The sequence below is a fragment of the Phyllobates terribilis genome, unplaced genomic scaffold (genome assembly GCF_046119375.1).
Source record: "Phyllobates terribilis strain yellow unplaced genomic scaffold, ASM4611937v1 Scaffold_2__4_contigs__length_985480577, whole genome shotgun sequence".
NCBI classification, from domain to species: Eukaryota; Metazoa; Chordata; class Amphibia; order Anura; family Dendrobatidae; genus Phyllobates; species Phyllobates terribilis.
Genome location: NW_027362762.1, coordinates 202525798 through 202544588, shown reverse-complemented (window position 1 = coordinate 202544588; position 18791 = coordinate 202525798). Strand labels below are relative to the sequence as shown.

At 40.4% G+C, this 18791-nt stretch overlaps 1 protein-coding gene across 5 annotated transcripts in view; it reads right to left on the bottom strand.

Annotated features, from left to right (window-relative positions):
- The window catches only part of NCKAP5L (NCK associated protein 5 like), an 85724-nt gene that overhangs the window by 13636 nt on the left and 53297 nt on the right, over nucleotides 1–18791 (bottom strand). For 4 of the 5 annotated variants that reach the window (XM_073663807.1, XM_073663810.1, XM_073663811.1 and 1 more), the window contains exons 2-8: nucleotides 14894–14955; nucleotides 12813–12914; nucleotides 11310–11378; nucleotides 8648–8686; nucleotides 7669–7788; nucleotides 6372–6467; nucleotides 3490–5981 (exon numbers count right to left, since the gene is read on the bottom strand). In XM_073663807.1, the coding sequence (XP_073519908.1) occupies nucleotides 3490–5981; nucleotides 6372–6467; nucleotides 7669–7788; nucleotides 8648–8686; nucleotides 11310–11378; nucleotides 12813–12911 (2915 nt within the window). In that variant the 5' untranslated portion in view covers nucleotides 12912–12914; nucleotides 14894–14955. The remainder of the gene's footprint in view (nucleotides 1–3489; nucleotides 5982–6371; nucleotides 6468–7668; nucleotides 7789–8647; nucleotides 8687–11309; nucleotides 11379–12812; nucleotides 12915–14893; nucleotides 14956–18791) is intronic. The other variant, XM_073663809.1, reaches the window with a different exon arrangement.

Below are 18791 nucleotides of genomic sequence, written 5' to 3'. Positions count from 1 at the left end.
ATGCATTGGACTAAGGCAATTCCGCTTGCGGAAACGCAAAATTAAATGACATGCTGCGGATTTTTGAACGCGGCATAAACGCTGCGGAAAAATCCGCAACATGTGCATAGAACTTGCGGAATCCCATTGGGGACCATGGGGTGCGGATATACATGCGTTTTTCAAGCGTTTACGCTGCGGAAATGCCGCAGCATATACGCTTGAAAAATGCTACGTGGGCACACAGCCTGAGACTATCACAGAGCAGGTGCATTTATACGGAGACTTGATTACACACAGGGGGATTCTATTTATCATTACCAGTCATTTAGGACAACATTGGATCATTCAGAGATCCTCACTGAACTTCTGGAGTGAGTTTGCTACACTGAAAGTAAAAGGGCCAAATATTGCACGCCCCACTTTTCAGTTTTTAATTTGTTAAAAAAGTTTAAAATATCCAATAAATTTCATTCCACTTCAAGATTGTGTCTCACTTGTTGTTGATTCTTCCCCCAAAAATTAGAATTTTATATCTATGTTTGAAGCCAGAAATGTGGCAAAAGGTAGAAAAGTTCAAAGGGATCAAATACTTTCACAATGCACGGCATGCATGCATATCTATCTATCTATCTATCTATCTATCTATCTATCTAAAGAAATGTCAATACAAATATACTTCAGATACCTTAAATTAGCAAATCACAATGGTTAAGTCTAAGCAAGTAATCACTATGTAATTAAAATAGCTGTAGTCTTAATACACTAACACCATCCTATAATGTTAATAGGACAGGTGTCCGTGTGTATGTGCAGTAGGAGCTCCCCCTCCCATCATGTGTGGAAGCATCTGTTCCTAGTGAATATTATGATCTAATTGTGCATATACCAGAGGTGCTGAGATAAAAAGGGGCTGATAAAATTGCTGTTCCCCATATCTGATCTAATCCTGCAGATACCAGGAGTGCTGAGGTAAGAAGACGCTGCTCACATTGCTGTCCTCACTATCTGAGCAAATACTGGAGATAACTGGAGTGCTGAGATAAGAAAAGGCTGCTCACACTGCAGTTCACAAAGTCTTTCTGATCTGATACTGGAAATACCAGGAGTGGTGAGGTAAGAAGAGGCTGCTCACCCAGTCTGAATGATTATACATGGATTATGCATCTCCAGATCACTGCAGTGGAGCGTCTCACCGTGAGAACAATTAAGTGGCCACCACAACAATAATAAAGGATGTACACCGTATAGTGAAAAAGTGTCTACAATATTGGAAGAAAAAAGGCAAAACTATGCAAAGAGAGATACTTCCAGATTTAAAAAAGAATAATTTTTATTGAAAAATAAAGTGTACATAACTAACATAAAAAATTAAAAACAATAAAAACAGGCACACATAATAGAACAGGCCCAGCCTAAAAATAAAGGGCAGGACGGACTTGCAGGGTAATCTAATAATTGCTTACAAAATTCCAAGATCCCTGGAAAATACAAAGCTATATAACCTCTCAAAAAAAATATACTCAATTCCATAAACTATATAAGGTGCTGGCTCCCAAAGATCGAAATTATAATGTACAATGGGGGTTGTAAAAGGATCAAAGGAACTGTATACCAAGTATCAATGATTAGGTAAACCATACAGCATCACTAAGTAAATACCGAATCTGAGGTGTATGGTAAAGGAATCCTTGTGAGGAAAGAGATGGCCCCACACGTATCGCCAGAACCTGGCTTCCTCAGGGGGTAAGAAGAGGCTGCTCACTCAGTCATTCTGAATGATTATACATCACATTTGTGTCTCCAGGTTATGGCAGGGGAGCTTTCCACTGCACATGCTCACGTCCCAACATTCTTGGATAGGTTTCTTTCAGTGTAACAGGACGGCAGCCATTTTAAATCTATAGTGATTACCTCAGGTATGAATAAAGATTGAACTTCATACATGCAAGAGGAGGGGGAAGGGTTTATAATAAAAATTATTCTATCATCTAACACCTAAAGTGTTTTTCATATGGAATGCATTTGTACATACTCACATACTGAACAAAAACTAATCTGAAAACAAACTGAAAATCTGTACAAATCCCCTCTCCTTCATGCATGAAATGGAATATATTGCATAATGCGCTCTAGTTTTTTTATTTCAATTTCTGACGCTAAATAATTGTTTTATCTTGCTTGTTGATTAAGGATTTTTTTTAAGCATTCCCAAGCCTGTCTAAATGTGTATGCAATATAGTGAGTATAGTCAGTAATGTACTTACTGACCGACAACTTCTTCAATTTCCTGTGCTTCTCAGGTCCGCGAAATTCTAACTCACCAAATCACACTGTGATCTATATGTGAGCTAGAAGTCACTTTTATAATGCAAGTCTACGGAGTCTCGTTCTGAAATCCCAAAGACTTACATTGTAGGAGTGAGTTTCAGCTCACCCCCAAAGCCCAGTGTGATTCCGCAAATCAGAATTTCAGTCACTTGAGAAGAGGACTGGAGCAGTGCTGGAAACTGGAGAAGACGGCGATAGGAGAGTATATTAGAATACTTACACTACATTGCATAAACATTTAGACAGGAATAAAATAATTCTTGGGACTGCTTCTTTAAAAGGCATCTGTCGCAGGATTTTGACCCCCAAACTAATTATATGCACATGAAGCCCTTTCAGAGTCAAGACCTTTACATGGCTAGTCCATTCCTCAGTTACTGAGAAATCAGCGTTTGAATTGATATGCAAATGAGGCTGTTGATCTGAAGCCTCTGTCACTCCAGCTCTATTCCCCGCTCCATGCTACCTCCCTCCTTTGCCTGAAGTCATGAGGCATAGAGGCTGTCAGACAAGCAGGAGGAAGTGGTGATAGGTGGGGAATAGAGCTGGTAGATGTACAAAATTGCTCTTCAGCCTCATTTGTATATCAATATAAACGCTGATTTCTCAGTAAGAAAGGGACGGACTGGAAAATTAAAGGTATTGCTGGACCTCAACTGTCTTTCAAAGAGCTACATACTGACAGATTCACTTTAATGATAGCATGCACTACAAGTAAGGAGGTGAACATGAGCATAACACATAGGAGGTTATATTTCTCCATGTGAACTGTACCTAGGATTTTAAAGTGGTTGAAATAAAGATTAAAATTCTTTCATCATAATTGGCTCAAATCAGAACTTTTGGATCATAAAATATTGACTTTTACAAGCCAGATGCTATACTTTAGTGTGCAGCTTTTACCCACTAGGACAAATTTTAGCTCTGATGAGGATGTTGTTTGATATTAATATTTATTGTTCTTTTCAGTACTCCAAAATAACAGAGATCCAGTTGTTTTTTTTTTTTGTTTTTTTTTTAAATATACACACGCTTTGTAGATACCATGGTCTCAGTAAACGTTCATATCTTTGATATTATAAGAAAAAAAAAATAGAATGTCACTAGGGTCATTGGAACTATTTTTAGGATGCATTTTACATTTTTAAATTATATCATTTCTGAGGAGACCCCACTCACCGATTCAAGAGCTGTTGCATAAAGTTGTCAGCAGTCAGGGGTCTTGAAGTTTCCCGTGTCTGATCTACAGACACGGCTGTGCGATTCTTGTCAAGTGAGAGACCGTTTATGTAGGCTCTCTCTTCCTGAAGAGCTTTTCGGAGATCCTCAGCTTTCTCCATTAACATGGAAATATTCAGGCTCTCACCCTTTGTATCCCTAGTCCGAGGCGAGCCACTCGCAGATCTCTCCCTTTTCTCCTCTTTGACACGCGCTGTCTCAGGCCTACGACTTAGAGCAGGTAGTTTGCTTTTCTTTAAGCCAAACCAGCTTGCAATACCACTGGTATTCCGTTGCTTAGGATCAGGGGGAGGTGCACGGTGCTGTTCCTGCAATCTCAACATGTTTTCTTTAATGCCCTTCATCACCTTTTCTTCAATGGCAGAATGCAAAGCACTCAATGGAAGATTTTCTGTGCCCTGCGAACCTGGACTACGTGGACTTGCATAATCTGGGCAAGTGCTACTTTTTTTGCCTGCACCAGTGGAATGCATCCTCTGTTTCTCATCATTTGGTGGAGTGGGTTGCCTGGGACTTGGTCTTAGCTCTTCACTTAGCGGTCGAGATACAAGAGGCTTTGCTGTTGCCTTACTTGGGGACTTGGCAGGTAGCTTTGTTGGACTTCCATGGGGGCTACGAGGAGATTTACTTGGTACAGGTGGTGCACGGGATGGATTACGTGGACCATGAGGTGATCCTGGTGGGCAATTAGAAGCTGTCTGTCGAGTCCGAGCAGAATCAGATTTTTGCCCATGGTACCTTGGTGGGTAACTCTCAGTAGACCCAGGCTCAGGAGTCCTTAAACTGCTTACACCTACGGATCTTTTCATAGATGGACGAAGATCATGGCCATCCGGTATAACCCTGTTTTCATCTGTTAATGCTACAGTAAGCTCTGTCTGTTGGTTGTCAGAGCTTCTTAGCTTTCCAATTCTTTCTTTAAATGGGACAGGTGCGGCAGACTCAGTAGGTTTTCTGGAAGTTACATGCTTTTTCATAAACGGTGCGCTTATCTGACCATGTTCACTAGAAGAATTTACATGGGAATGTACAAAAGGACCAGGGGGAAAATTTGAGGAGCATACTTCAACTAGTTTGGGAGACAGTTCCAAATCCTCAGTTTGGCTTGCAGTGGGAAGCACTGAATTTTTAGCAGGAACATTTTCATAGTCATGGGACTTTTTGGTGTAGCACTGTAAACCAGGCCTATTTATTAAATTGTTTGACCTCTCTGTTTGTCCATGCCTACTAGCGTCAGGATTAATAAATTCAGATGGAGAAGGTGGATCAGTTTCTGTACCAGCTGATTCTTCTGTTGCTTTCCTACTAAGTCGTGGTGAGGGAAATGCCTCATAATTATTGCTCCTACAAGGGATTTTAGAGGTTTGAGTAAGTTGAGGGCTAAGCCTCAAAGAATTTGGACTTTGTAATTTATCCCCTGAGCCTGGCAGTTTTAAAAACTTGAGAAACTTAGCTGGAGAAGGTATATGAGGAGTCCGTGGCTCAGAGGAAGGTATAAGTGCATCTTGTGCATCAGGACAGGGAGGATTAGGAACTACCATCAATGACGGAGGACAATCATCCTGTTGTTCCTGGGCTTCATTTTTATGGAGAAAAATAGATGCGTCCCTTGGCAAACTGACAGATGCTGCAGGAGAAGGAGGACAAGAAGACGAAGGCCCATCAGAAGCATTCTCAGAACCAGATTGCTTTCCTGGTGAAGATGACAGTGAGTCCCCCCTCTCGGTAATCGCTGGTGGTGCCACTGGCACATGTTGACTTTCTACCATATCACGAAGGCCTCTGCTATAACATGTTAATGAATGAAGATGCCCAGTGTGGCCCCTAGCAAAACCAGTTCCATCTGAATGGCCCTCAATAGGGCCCCTTTTATCTACTGCTCCACGGGAGCACATACATGGCGCTAAACCTTTAGTCAAGTCTGTTAATGGCAACCGTTGCCTAATTTCACTTGGAGGAGGAGGATCTCCAATATCATCATCTGAAGAGGATGAGCTTCCCTCTGCTTGTCGTGATAACTGTTGTCCATCTTCTCCTGATGCCAAACCAAGGTGTTCCCCTCCTCCTTCTCCAGGGCTACCTGCTGGTGGCTCCCTTTGAATGGGCTTCCACTTAAACAGCTCCTCCCAACCACTCTGAGCCAGAAGCAGACAAGAGGTCCAAGGCTCATCTCCACCATGTTCTGAAGGAGGTAAGCCTTCACCATTCATGAATTCCAAGCCTTGGTCTGGTCTTACACGTAACCCATTGCCACTAGCTGATGATACTCCCCCAAGAAACATTGGAGGTGTAGTGCATGGTGATCCACTCTGAGATCCCGTGGCTTCTAGCCTTCGTAGGACTTCTAAAATCTGAGCCTTTTTCCTGAGGAATGGTGACATGGCATCTAGAGAGCGACATGATGACTGGGCCCGACCAGAACGCTGTTTTTCCTATTTGAGAAAAAAAAAATACTTCTAATTGTCGGAAAGAATTTTGTAGCGGTAATATAAAAAAGAATGTACAATAAGTACCCATGATATTCTCACAAATATAAAAAAAATACGGTACTCACTTTTCTCAAAAGTAAGAGAAAACCATTAACTTGAAAGAATAAGGATTATACAGTTTGCATAACTTTGCTAAAAAAAAATATTTTTTTTTAGTCACACCATATATACAAGTGTATTTTTAAATGGTGCAGACTGAAAAATTGATGGGTTCAACCAATTTTCATCGAATGCGTGTAGCCACATTTCTATGATCTTCAGAGCTCCCCTAATTGTATGCACCTTCAGAGAGGTAAAGAGTCAATTAAAAATTGTGCATGCAGGTTTACTTACCTCTCTCTGCATTCCACATTGTCCCAACGGAAGGGAGACGGATATCCTGTCAAGGTCCCCTCCTTGGGAGTCAGACAGGGCCTGCAATGGGTGCAACTATATTACAAAACAAATATATATCAGTAATGTCATCCATTAGAGGGCAAAGATAGAAAACATTGAAAATTATGTAACAAGAAGAAAAACAAGATTCATTTTAGAATTTTAAGAATCGACTTCACAGTTACTTCAAAATTCCATTTCAGGTGCGGTGTGAGAAGGGAAACTAAGGGTCTTTTTCACATGTGAAGATCATTTTGAATTGATGCACATTTTGACAGAGTGTGAGTTGACGTTTAATAGTAATTCATTTCTGTCTTTTTTTTGTAATTTTAGTACTAATGAGATGGTTTCTATTTCCTTCTATTTCCACAGCTCATTCCTGACTATACTAGGGAATTTGATACCTACAAATGATCTTTAGGCCATCGTAAAAGATTTTGACCAATGACAAAAGCAATAGCTCTCTTATTATGTCACTTTCATGTCTTTATGTTCATGTTTACAATGTACAGTGATTGGGAATGTTTGTTCAATCCATGGATTTGTTTTTGTTTTTTTCAAAAAAATAAATAAAATCGCCCCATGTAAAAAGCCATTATTTTTAAATATATTAATTGCAATAATGGACACATTAATTTTACCAAAACTGGCCCCATTATACATGTAAAATGACAAACAGCGGGTACTCGCCCACCCTGGAGCCAGGGTCGGATCTCTGCCTCTGCTACAGTGTTGTTGTTTTGGCTGCAGTGGTCACAGCTCTTATCAAGACTGCAGTCAATCACTGAGCTCAGTGGTATGTGCCATCTACATCAGCAGAGCCGATGAGCTCAATGATTGTATGAAGCGATGATGCGTGTTGTAGCTGTAACCTCACCGCTACAGCCAAAACACAGATCGGAAAAGGACCCCCCCCCCCCCCCCAAGTGGAAAACACCTTTAAAGAATGCATTATTAGACTCCTTTTCACTTAATATAGCTTGTAGAGTAAAAAATAATTAAACTAATGCATAATGTTCTAGTCTGGAAAAACATAAAAGCTCATGAACTCTTATGAATGTGGCTGTCTGGTCAACTAATCAGTGTATTTTCTGAAACAAAATCTATTCTGATGCTATATGATAATATTTCAGTGCAACAGAAATAGACACTATAAATAAATGAAGGTGCTGCCGCTGCAGACGCATATGTCGAATTAAATCAACTCAACCGTGTGCTTCGAACGCAACCTGTTATCCATGGTAACAGATCTTACCTCCGGGGATGATCCCGAGGAGCGCTGCAACTTCTGGTGAAAGAGGTCACTCAGCGCTCTGTTCTGGCGCTCAAGGTCAAACACCCTTTTTTTCAGTTTAATACATTCTTCCCGAAGATCCTGAAAGAGAAAAAAAAATCTTACAATGTAACAAAATAATGCAAAACTAGCATTACAGACGAAAACCAAGAAAAGAAACTAAAAGCTCTGGATGAAAAGTCTAGAAGACCAAGTTAAAATTGCATAAGCATTCAATAAAAGAAAAAATTTTGAAACATACACTATGTGTTATACAAGACGGAAATGCTTTTAGGGGACCGTTAAATCACAGTTGGTTTTGGTTACATTTTTAACAGCAAATGGCTTTACAAATATCTTCATGCTCCTTTTAAGCGGTATAAATATATATTATATCCATTATATTAATATTACATCGTAGAAAGGAAATGGTACGAGACTGTAAATCGTTAACGGGTGTAATAATAATAATATTAGCAAATGATTCCAATTAGAAATGTAGTATAGTTCTTCTGATTCGCTACTTCGCTAACCATGTGCAGGGCATTGCACTAGCTTAGGTATCCATAACTACGACCACTAGCAACTGTCACTATATGAGTGGTCGTAACCATTGATACTCAAGCTACTGCAATGCCCTGCACATGATAAGCGACATAGCAAATCAGAAGAATTACATTACATTTCTAATTGGAGGTATTTGTTAATATTAGTATTACACCTACTACATAATGAGATAGGTATTCCCATCTCCAAGATCCTATTTAAATCAAAAGGAGCTTACATATTGAAAAAGGTGAAAAAGCTTTGCCCGGGCAATGTTTTATAGATCTGCCTATGACTATTCCAAAATACCAATAGAACCAAACAATGTATAATACAATTTGCAAAATGGTGTTTAAAGGACTTCAGAGCCAAAAACAGCCAAAAATCATAAAACACAGAAAACTGAATTACATACCTTTTGATTTAAAAGTGCCTGAACAACATGGTTTGCAACCTATTAAGAAACATTAAAACAATTTAAATAAAAAAATATATATTTGCAAAGTTTAAATATAACAATATTCACAAAATAAAATGGGTTAAAGTAACAGTTCTATGTGTTCTTAGTCCACTGTCAAACTAATAAAATCCTGTCTCAGCAGTCTCATTCTAATCAGATGGGATTACCGGGACAGGTTACACCTCTATACAGAATATATAACACAGGATCCACCATTCAATATACGCGATGGCACAGCTCACCTCCTAACCCTCCCTACACAACGAGCTTTACCCAGATTAGATCACACTCCGATAATGCTTCTATACAAACAGTCTGACTTAGTTTATTGCTGTTAATGTCTATGTGGCTGCTGAAACGAAAAGTAGGCAGGAGTCCAATATTAAGCTAAAATCTTGAAATTTTCTCAATAGCCTATATTGGGCTATGTAGAGAATATGAAAATTCAAAAACTGAAAAACAAAATACATTTGACATAGAAACCTCATTAAAACAATAGGTCGTTTCTCCTGGCATATTTCCTTTAAAAGTGTCTTTTGGGCATTTTAGCCAAAATGATCTTCAAACATTAAAAAGTCTTCGTTATACATCAGAAAGTATGAGTGTGGACAGACACTAACTTATTGAATAAAGAGGTTGGAGTACTCTATAGGACTGGTCAAAGATTTCTGTTACTTAACATCTTTTGTCTCAGGGCCATTCATTTGAATGGTTATTGCCACCTGTCCTGGCTCCAGCGCCTTACTTCCTTCTACTTTGCTGGGTTACAGTAAACTGGTGTGGGTTAGCAAAAAAGGGAGCCCGCCAAACACTTCTAACATGCTCACCCAAAGCATCTTAAGGAAGGCTCAGGCAGCCATGTGCTGTCTGAGTATTCAGGAAGCATAATTTTCAGCTATCCCTGTATTACAGGTGTTTGCCTCATCATCTTAGCTATCAAATAATCTTTCCAGAAAGCTTCTGCCTGCTATCCAATGATCTGCAACTACTTTCAAGCTCAGTCCTGTGAACACTGGTGCTATTGAACTCTTAACTATATGGCTAGAGGTACTTGTGAATGGACTCATCGAATACTGGAGCTGTTCACAATATCTTTGTAAACCAAGTACCTAATCATTAATATCTACTATGTCTGGGTGTAATCTCATCACTGCAAAGAAGTAACCAGTATGGTTAACCATTTGCCTGCTGAAACTTCCTGATCGCATATGTCTCTGCCATTAATCATTTATCAGCTGCAAGTCCCGGACTTATAGGCATCTACTGTTCCTGTGCAGATCCACACATCTGGCTCTGCTTCATGTGGTGTATCCTCCTGTGCTTGCCTGTCTGCCCTCCTGCTGTCCCTCAAAACTCACTCCACTGCACCATCACCTTCAGTCTGTGCTGCTCAACCTGACCAACAGCCTACATCATCCACCTAACAAAGTGAGTCCATAACAGGTATCCTAGTCAAAAAAAATATCAATTATCTACTGGAAGTGTGAGAAATGCTTGGTTACTTCCTTCATTCTCACAATGTTTAAATGGAGCATGCCGTGTGGATGCTTGACCCGTGTTCTACAAAATGGTCATTAAGCTGCAAAGTACCAATTGGTAAGTGTTAGGTCAACAGCGTCCAGCTATATATGGACCTCCATCAAGATTACACTATCCAGTGGGGAAGCAGCAAGTCTGAGGCTGGGGTATCACTATAAAAAGTGTGTACAATTCAAGTGAAGCTCACACTTCTACAATAATGGCATGTCACTGTACATCAGCTCATGACATTACTTTGGGGCGACTCCTATTTAATTGGTTAATTTCCTTTTTTGTGCATTGAGTAATTAAAACACATTTAAAATATACAACTACATAATTGATTCAATTTTAACTATAGGCGGAGGGGTTGTGCATTGTCCAATGTTTACTATCCTAATAGAATGCTATGAGTCTTACAAAATTAGGATATTCTGAATTCATAAGAAATAAAATAGACACTTGTGTCTACAGATTCAATTGGCTTAGTCCTAATTCTTTGAAAGTTTCCTTTCTAACCGGACAGCTTTATGCCCATTGCACAATAGATTTACCCCATTGACATCAGTTTCGATGTTGTAAATGGTTTGGTTTAACCTGTTCTTTAGAATTCGGTCATGAGGCAACCAAGAGCAGGGATTGTAGAGTTGTGCTCGTGGCTATATATATTAACTCTTATCTAAAGGATTTGAATGCCAGACAAAATTTCTGACATTCCATATGGGTGACACAATAATTGAAGCCAGCCGTGGGCTGTGAAATATTTGCATTCCTGCAGCTGTTTAACAGCTATCCAAGTATCCAACCATGTCATCGAAAAGCAGCCCCTCACGTTTCATAAGCATTGACTTGTAAGCCTTGTCCTCTGGCTGCACTCACTGCTGGACTTCACTTTTATACAATGTCTTTACATTATGGATGGAAACATGACATAAACCAAATCGACATAACTCATCGGACATCTGTTCAGGTGTGCAAGATACGATTATAGCACACGGATGGCTGCCACATTACAGTGCTTTTTATTGAATTAAACATTGATTTCTGTTGACCCAGTAATAAGAAATTATTGTGCTATATTTGAATGAACAGAACTCACCTCATCGAGGCAGCGTTCATAAGTTTCCCGTTGGGTTTCATTGGCTTGAGCGAGAGCGGCATTTTCAGCCTGCAACAGACAATAAGAAAATTTACACGCCAGGTATAAAAAAACATAGGGGCCAGTTCATCACTAGCCCACATGGTCCTTATTTAATCAGTGCAAATTTCTGCAAGTACGACCAAAAGGCATAAATCTGAAGTCATACTAGAGCGGAGCAATAAAACCCTACCAGGACCTGTCAAGTGAGACCTGGAAAAGTTGAGAAGATTTGGCTTCTTTCCGCTTCTCATGCAAGGGTCCTACAGAAGCAGCTTTGGGGTGGTGGGCGTCAGGTGTGGACGGGGCAGTTTACAGAGGAGCAATCAGCACATGGATGTCACATGGATGGTATCTGTGTGTTGTCCATTACGTCACGGACCATTTGTCACATTCACTGACAGGTACACGATCAGCCCATGACTGGCAAACTCTGTTATAAGTTATTAAAAAAATAAGGGAAGTGGGTCATTTATTTTCTTGCTTATAAAGCACCATTAATTCCACAACGCTTCACAGACATCACTGTCCCCATCGGGGCTCACAATCTAAATTCCCTATCAGTATGTCTTTGGAGTGTGGGAGGAAACTGGAGAACCCGGGAGGAAACCCACACAAACACGGGGAGAACATACAAACTCAGTGAAGATGTGGTCTTTGGTAGGATTTGCACTTGTATAGTGCTGGGCAGCCCGCCTGATCTAATAGTATGGGCGTCATCAATCTGCTGCATCCTGCTAGTGCACTGGTAATCTGACCTGGTGTTGGGAAGGCTGTTTTTTTCTCTCTAATGTTTTTTGGTAGGATTTGAACCCAGGACCCCAGCGCTGCAAAGCAATAGTGCTAACCACTGAGCCACCGTGCAGCCAATAAGATATATTAGGTATGTATTCTATAAGCAGAAAAAAAAATTGAACATGTACACAAAACTAGGACGTTTGAATGGTGCATTAGTAGGAGAAATCATTATCATAGTCGTAGGGCCACATGGACCCCAATACTTTAAAGGGATTGGGAACAGTTAAAGCCCCAATACACAGTGATGACAGAATCGGTTGATCATCTTGAGCCTGTTCCTATAAGCTTACATTATGTAAAGTCTTTGCTATTTGTTCAGCACAGGTATAAATGTACTAAAAAATAAATTCATCAACGTTTTTGTAAAATTTTTATACATAGCTTCTCATGTCAACAACTCATTGATTAAAGCAATCTGCATACAGGGAATGTCACTGGTAAATGCAACCTAAAGCAGAAAATAAAATCCACAAACAAAAATTGAGCAGATACCCTATAGTAAGTAAATAATTACATAGTAATAGAACATGTAAAATTACATGGTACTTAGTTAACACTAATTTGATTAAAAAAAAACACACCATCTCACCGCGACAAGGTGTACCCAATCGGGTCGGTCCTATCCTGTCTCTAGTATTAAAAAAGTACTCCCAGGATACACCTCACCTCAAGCTCCCGCAATCGCTCCAGAAGCTCCTGAATGACCAGTGGTTCAGACACCCCTCCACCAAGGAGCCGGATCTCTTCCTCCACCTCAGACGTCATTCTCTGGAAACAGAGGATACACCCAAGTTTAAGTAGTGATTGATATTTGGTGTGTAGGCAAAACAATACCTAACAATAGACATTCAAAACAATGGGAACAGAAAATATGTCATTTGATATGGTCAGGAATAGAAAGCCTGGGTAACATATCCATTAAGAATGAGACTTGGATCTGAAAATACCAAATGTCACATGTAAACCCAAGATAGTACGTACTAAAGAATTTCCTGCCATCTGTAACCTTTAGCATAGCCAAAGAAAGGAAAATACATTGAGAGAAACTATACAACTGCTTTCTTTTCTTGCTAACGGCTAATAGTAAGTTGCAAGTCTAGTCACCCAGGTGGCCCGCTGTGGGCGAATTTACCCAGTTTGCAGTGTTGCACCACTTTCTTGTATTGCTGCATAATGAGACATTTAACATCCTGGGTGACACGCATCATGCGGACTAAGCCAATGGTCATACTGGCTTTTACTCATCCTTCTTAAACAGATTTAACTTAGAATGGCATTTTTTTTAACAACTTTGCTGAAGAAAACTCAAAGATTTCTATTTATTGATCATTTTTCAATTTTAGGTGGAAACAAAAAATTCTGCCTTTCATTCCCTATGCCTGAATATATAGCAGATAGTGCTGAAGCCTAAACAACATTCCTCTGGTTAGCGTTTTAGCGGCAGCAAGAATGACAAAGTAAAGCTTTAATGCAGTACACGCCATTACCACAAATTAAATTTGGAGGTGGAGGGGGGTGTCTCTAAGACTAAAAGGATAGGTGCACAATTTTGGCCAGATATCTGTAGATGTTAAATGACATCCTACCGATGCGGAGGTGAGCAGAGCCGGATTACTCCTTGGCTCGGCTCTCTTCACTAAGCAATTCACCATCTCTTCCCTGAGCCCAAGTGATCACCATAGCAAGCTCCTGGTCTTGGATCTGGGCACGGCAACCAGAAGCCCTCCACCAAAGCACTTACTTGCCAGGTAAGAAAGTTACTGTCTCATTTTTGCTGCTATAAAACCATACAGAAAGGCTAATAATAATAATTATCTTTTTATTTATATAGCGCCAACGTATTCCGTAGCGCTTTACAATTCAGACAATTTAAAGACATTATGGGCGCTGTCCCTATTGGGGCTCACAATCTACATTCCCTATCAGTATGTCTTTGGAGTGTGGGAGGAAACCGGAGAACCCGGAGGAAACCCACGCAAACATGGGGAGAGCATACAAACTCGTTGCAGATGCATATTTAGACACATTTCCCGGTCTCTTATCTAGAGTGGTTAGAAGTCAGGGTCAAAGCTGCTGAAAGACTCCCCTTAAAGGCAGAGAATTGATAGAAACAATGTACAACATAAGTACCATGTATAACATGATATAATGTATAACTGTCCTTTATAATTAACAGCTGCCAATGAATTCTACACAAATCTTCAAGCAAAAATATAAGTTGAGTGCAATTCCTGCTAGAGCTTCAGATTTATAATGTTCAAGTCATATGATCTCATCCAATATCCCTGTAAGAATTATCTATTTTCTGCCTCCAGTGCTTAGAAGGCCATGTGAATCTTGTTACAGAGAAGTCTCCGCGGCTCAGTGTGAAGCAGATGTATAGAACAGTCGGAATATAAATTCCGTACGGCAAGGATGACGTGGACGAGAAGGCCTGTATATATTCCCTTTCACATAATAAATTACTGCAGGGTCTTATTCTCTACCCCGGATAAATCAATGAGTTAACAGCCCTGCAAAATATGGTCCTGACATGAAGAGGTTACCTTTTCACGTTAGTGACAAATAAGTGACTAGACGTTCCCCATCTGGTTGGGAGGATTATAGGGATTAGGGCCTTCCCAGCCACCTGGATAGCATGGACATGTGGGGAGGCTTTATCTGGGGCCTCAGAGACAGATCATCCTGTAGGTTATCATTGTACAGACATCTGGGGACACACAGGCAAAACACAATGCGTTTCTCACCTCATATGTGAAGTCATACCCGGAAACTGGCCATGTGTGGGGTCCACTGCATGTCACTACACCTGCACAGAAAACAGAATAGCATTACTTTAAGCATCCATTATACACACTCGTGGTGCAAGGTAAATATCAATTACACTGAGTGCGATTATCGGGCAGAGCTCACATATTGGAAACCATACCATTACTGCAGGAGCCAGGGGTCTAACCCTACATCATTACTCCCTGGGGACCTTAATCACATCTGTTTGTGACCTCTTTAATGATGTGTGTCCTTTAAGCCATCTGCACGGTACAATGCACAGCATTACTGCTCCGGCCTTCTGGGCCATTCTGTAATTAAGTGCTTGACTCCGTATAATGTAGAAGAACCTGACCAGCACAGCCATACCAGTTACCTTACATTACCCTTGTGCTTAGAAAGGACACTGCAGCGATCGACTGGCGCAAGCGAAGAGGCACTGAGAAGATATAGAACTGGAGCGATACAGGCAACTGCCATGTGGAAGTCTCGCCTCAATATATATGCAACCATTTACCGTACAGGACTCCAGGATTGTTCTATTTTGGGTCCAAAAGAGTAAGGGTCTGTGCACACATTGCAGTTTTGTTGCCTTTTTTTTTCTGAAAAGTATTTCATGGTACCAGCAAAGTGAATGAGATTCATGAAGTCTCATGCACACATTACTTATATTTTCCTTGCAGATTTGCAGCAGATTTAAATTTGCAGCATGTCAATTCTTTTAGCGTTTTTGCTGCAGATTTCACCTATGCTAACGAATGGGAAAAAACGCATCAAAAGTGCATGTATTTTATGCTGCATTTTTCCTGCCAACATATCAGAATTTGCAGTAGACTTTTCTGTTGCAAATACTGAACATGTGCATATACCCTCAGCAAGTAAATTCAATGTAGATACAACTGTGCATGCACCATGCTATATGGTGTGGCACTCACTACACAGGCAATCCTGTACCTGTTCTCAGAAGGGATTTACTTAGTACCAGCTGATAGGTAGTCCGTGCCGGTACATGCATTCCCTTTGTAATAGATTTCACCGGATTTAAACTGCATCTCTTACTCAGGTGTAGTTTACACTGGTGATATACATCCCTAGAGCATCAGCCAATGATCGCTTCATTTTTTCCCTCGTATTAAATAGAACTACATACATGCCATTAATGGATTTATCTGTCAGCAAGAACCTAAGCAAATACCGTATTTATTATTCTAGATCACACTTTTATATTAGAATTTTCAACTATCACTCGATGGTTAAAACATAAAAAGAGGCCAGTAGCATGAACAGAACGATTGTATTAAAGGAGTTGTCCACTACTTTGACATTGATGCCCTCTCCGTAGGATAGGGCATCAATGTATGATCGGCCGAGGTCCTGCATGTGGCACCCCCGCCGATCAGCTGTTATCGGTGCCGGACAGAAGTCCTTACCTGTGGTGCTTAGCCGTCAAGTTGTAGTGGCTGGCGCTAGTTAGTGCACATCCGCCTCCTATTCCATTGAATGGGAGGAGGATGTGCAGTACCCCACACCGGCCACTACAGATGGACGGCCAAGCACCGCAGGTAAGGACTTATGGCCGGCTCCGATAACAGCTGATCGGCGGGGTGCTGAATGCAGGACCCTGGCCGATCATACATTGATCCTACAGTAAGGGCATCAATGTGAAAGTAGTGGACAACCCCTTTAACAAATGTGAGAAAAAATAAACTTAATTTTAAAATGGGTTGATCATTTCAAAAGGTAAATGGTAAAAAGTGCTTGTGTTGTATGGTCCAGCCATCAATATAATAGGGTATTCACATAACACTGCATGAACCGGTCACCAGCCAGTATGTGTACGAGTACAGACACAGAAGGCTATTCAGTGATTGGAGGGTGTGTGAACAGATGCTATAAAGGATTAGATTTGGAAGAAAATTTTGGAAGGGCAGAAATGGAATAGTTACATAAGTGAGGTGAGGCAATAGGCCAGTCTAAGAGAAATGCATTTTAGGGCACGCTTAAAACTGTGTGGATTCAGAAATAATTGAATTGTCCGGGGTAGTGTGTTCCAGAGAAGTGGCGCAGCACGCGAGAAGTCTTGAAGACAGTAGAGGGAGGTTCGGATTATTGAGGATGTTAGTCTCAGATCATTAGCAAAATGGAGGGCATGGGTAAGGTAATAAATAGACAGAAATGAGGGAGGAGATGTAGAGTGGTGCAGAACTGTGGAGATCTTTGTGGGTGACCGTGGTTAATTTATATTGGACTCTAGTGGAAGAGCAGCCAGTGCAATGGCTGGCACAGGGCAGAGGCATCAGTGCAGGAGAGAGAGAGTTTATTAAGAGGGAGACCGATTAGGAGAGAGTTGCAGTAGTCCAGACAAGAGTGAATAAGAGCGACAGTAAGTTTTTGCAGAGTCAAAGGTAAGAAAAGGTTGAATTCTAGAGACGGTTTTGAGGTGTAGGTGACAAGAGTGTACCTTTGTTTGATCAATCGGATGTGGGGAGTGAAGGAAAGATCTGAGTCAAATATAACCCTAAGACAGCAGGCTTGCTGCAGGGAAGTAATGGTAGGATAGTTAATATATGTACATTAGTAAGTTGAAAAGAAATTTCACATTGAGTTGTGCGTGACAGGTATTGTAAGATAAGGTGACTGGTTGACTTATTTCACATAGTTAAGCAGTTAAAGAGAATTAGTGAAGCAATTCAAGTTGCTCAAACCGTGGAAAGAACAATTGCAGCCAGGTACAGGTGCATCTCACTAAATTAGAATATCATCAAAAAGTTAATTTCAGTTCTTCAATACAAAAAGTGAAACCCATATATTCTAGAGAGTCATTACAAACAGTTATCTATTTCAAGTGTTTATTTCTGTTAATGTTGATGATTATGGCTTACAGCCAATGAAAACACAAAAGTTATTATCCTTTTGCCTACAGTTTGTTGCCTAGGAGATCAACCACCGCTGCAACCTAGCTTGTAAATGCTGCACAGAAGGTGACCGGGATTAGGAGGCAACATGCACTCCAGCAATCCCAGCTTTAAAGCAGTGGTTACAAGCTCAATAGAAAAAAGCTTGTAAGCACTGTGCATGATCGGCCACAGAAGCTACACAGACATGGTGGTCAGTCGTCAACAAGCTACAATAGAAAAGTGTTAATATCTCAAGAACAACTAATAATTGTAATAAACAATAAGTTGCAAACATGCTTGTTTTTACAAGCACAACCTAACAATACCCATCTATGGAGATAACTCTTTAATATGAGAATATTAGCAGTATACATAAATATTTTCAACATATCTTAAAGTGGACAATTGATTTAAAGAAACACACCTTTATAAACATATTGAAGCCAAATGTGCAATGAGGTGGTCTTGGGGATCCTCACAAGAATGTACACCAATAAATCATAACCTTGAAACCAATGACAGCTGAAGTGAGTAACAAGGATTACCCAGTTATAATGGCACCTGTCAAGGCGTGGGATAAGTTAAAGCTGCAAGTGGACAGTCCGTTCTTAAAGTTGATATTCCAGAAACAAACAAAAAAAAATGCTGCAGACTTCGATCAAAGAATCTAAGTGACTTTGATAAGGGCTATATAGTGATATACAGTGGTGGCCAAAATTATTGGCACCCCTGCAATTCTGTCAGATAATACTCAGTTTCTTCCTGAAAATGATTGCAATCACAAATTCTTTGGTATAATTATCTTCATTTAATTTGCTTGCAAGGAAAAAAACACAAAAGAGAATGCAGCAAAAATCAAATCATTGATCATTTCACACAAAACTCATAATAGCATGCACACGGTCAAGCAGTCCAGTGCCAGGGGCAGCAAAGCAACCCCAAAACATCAGGGAACCTCCGCCATGTTTGACTGTAGGGA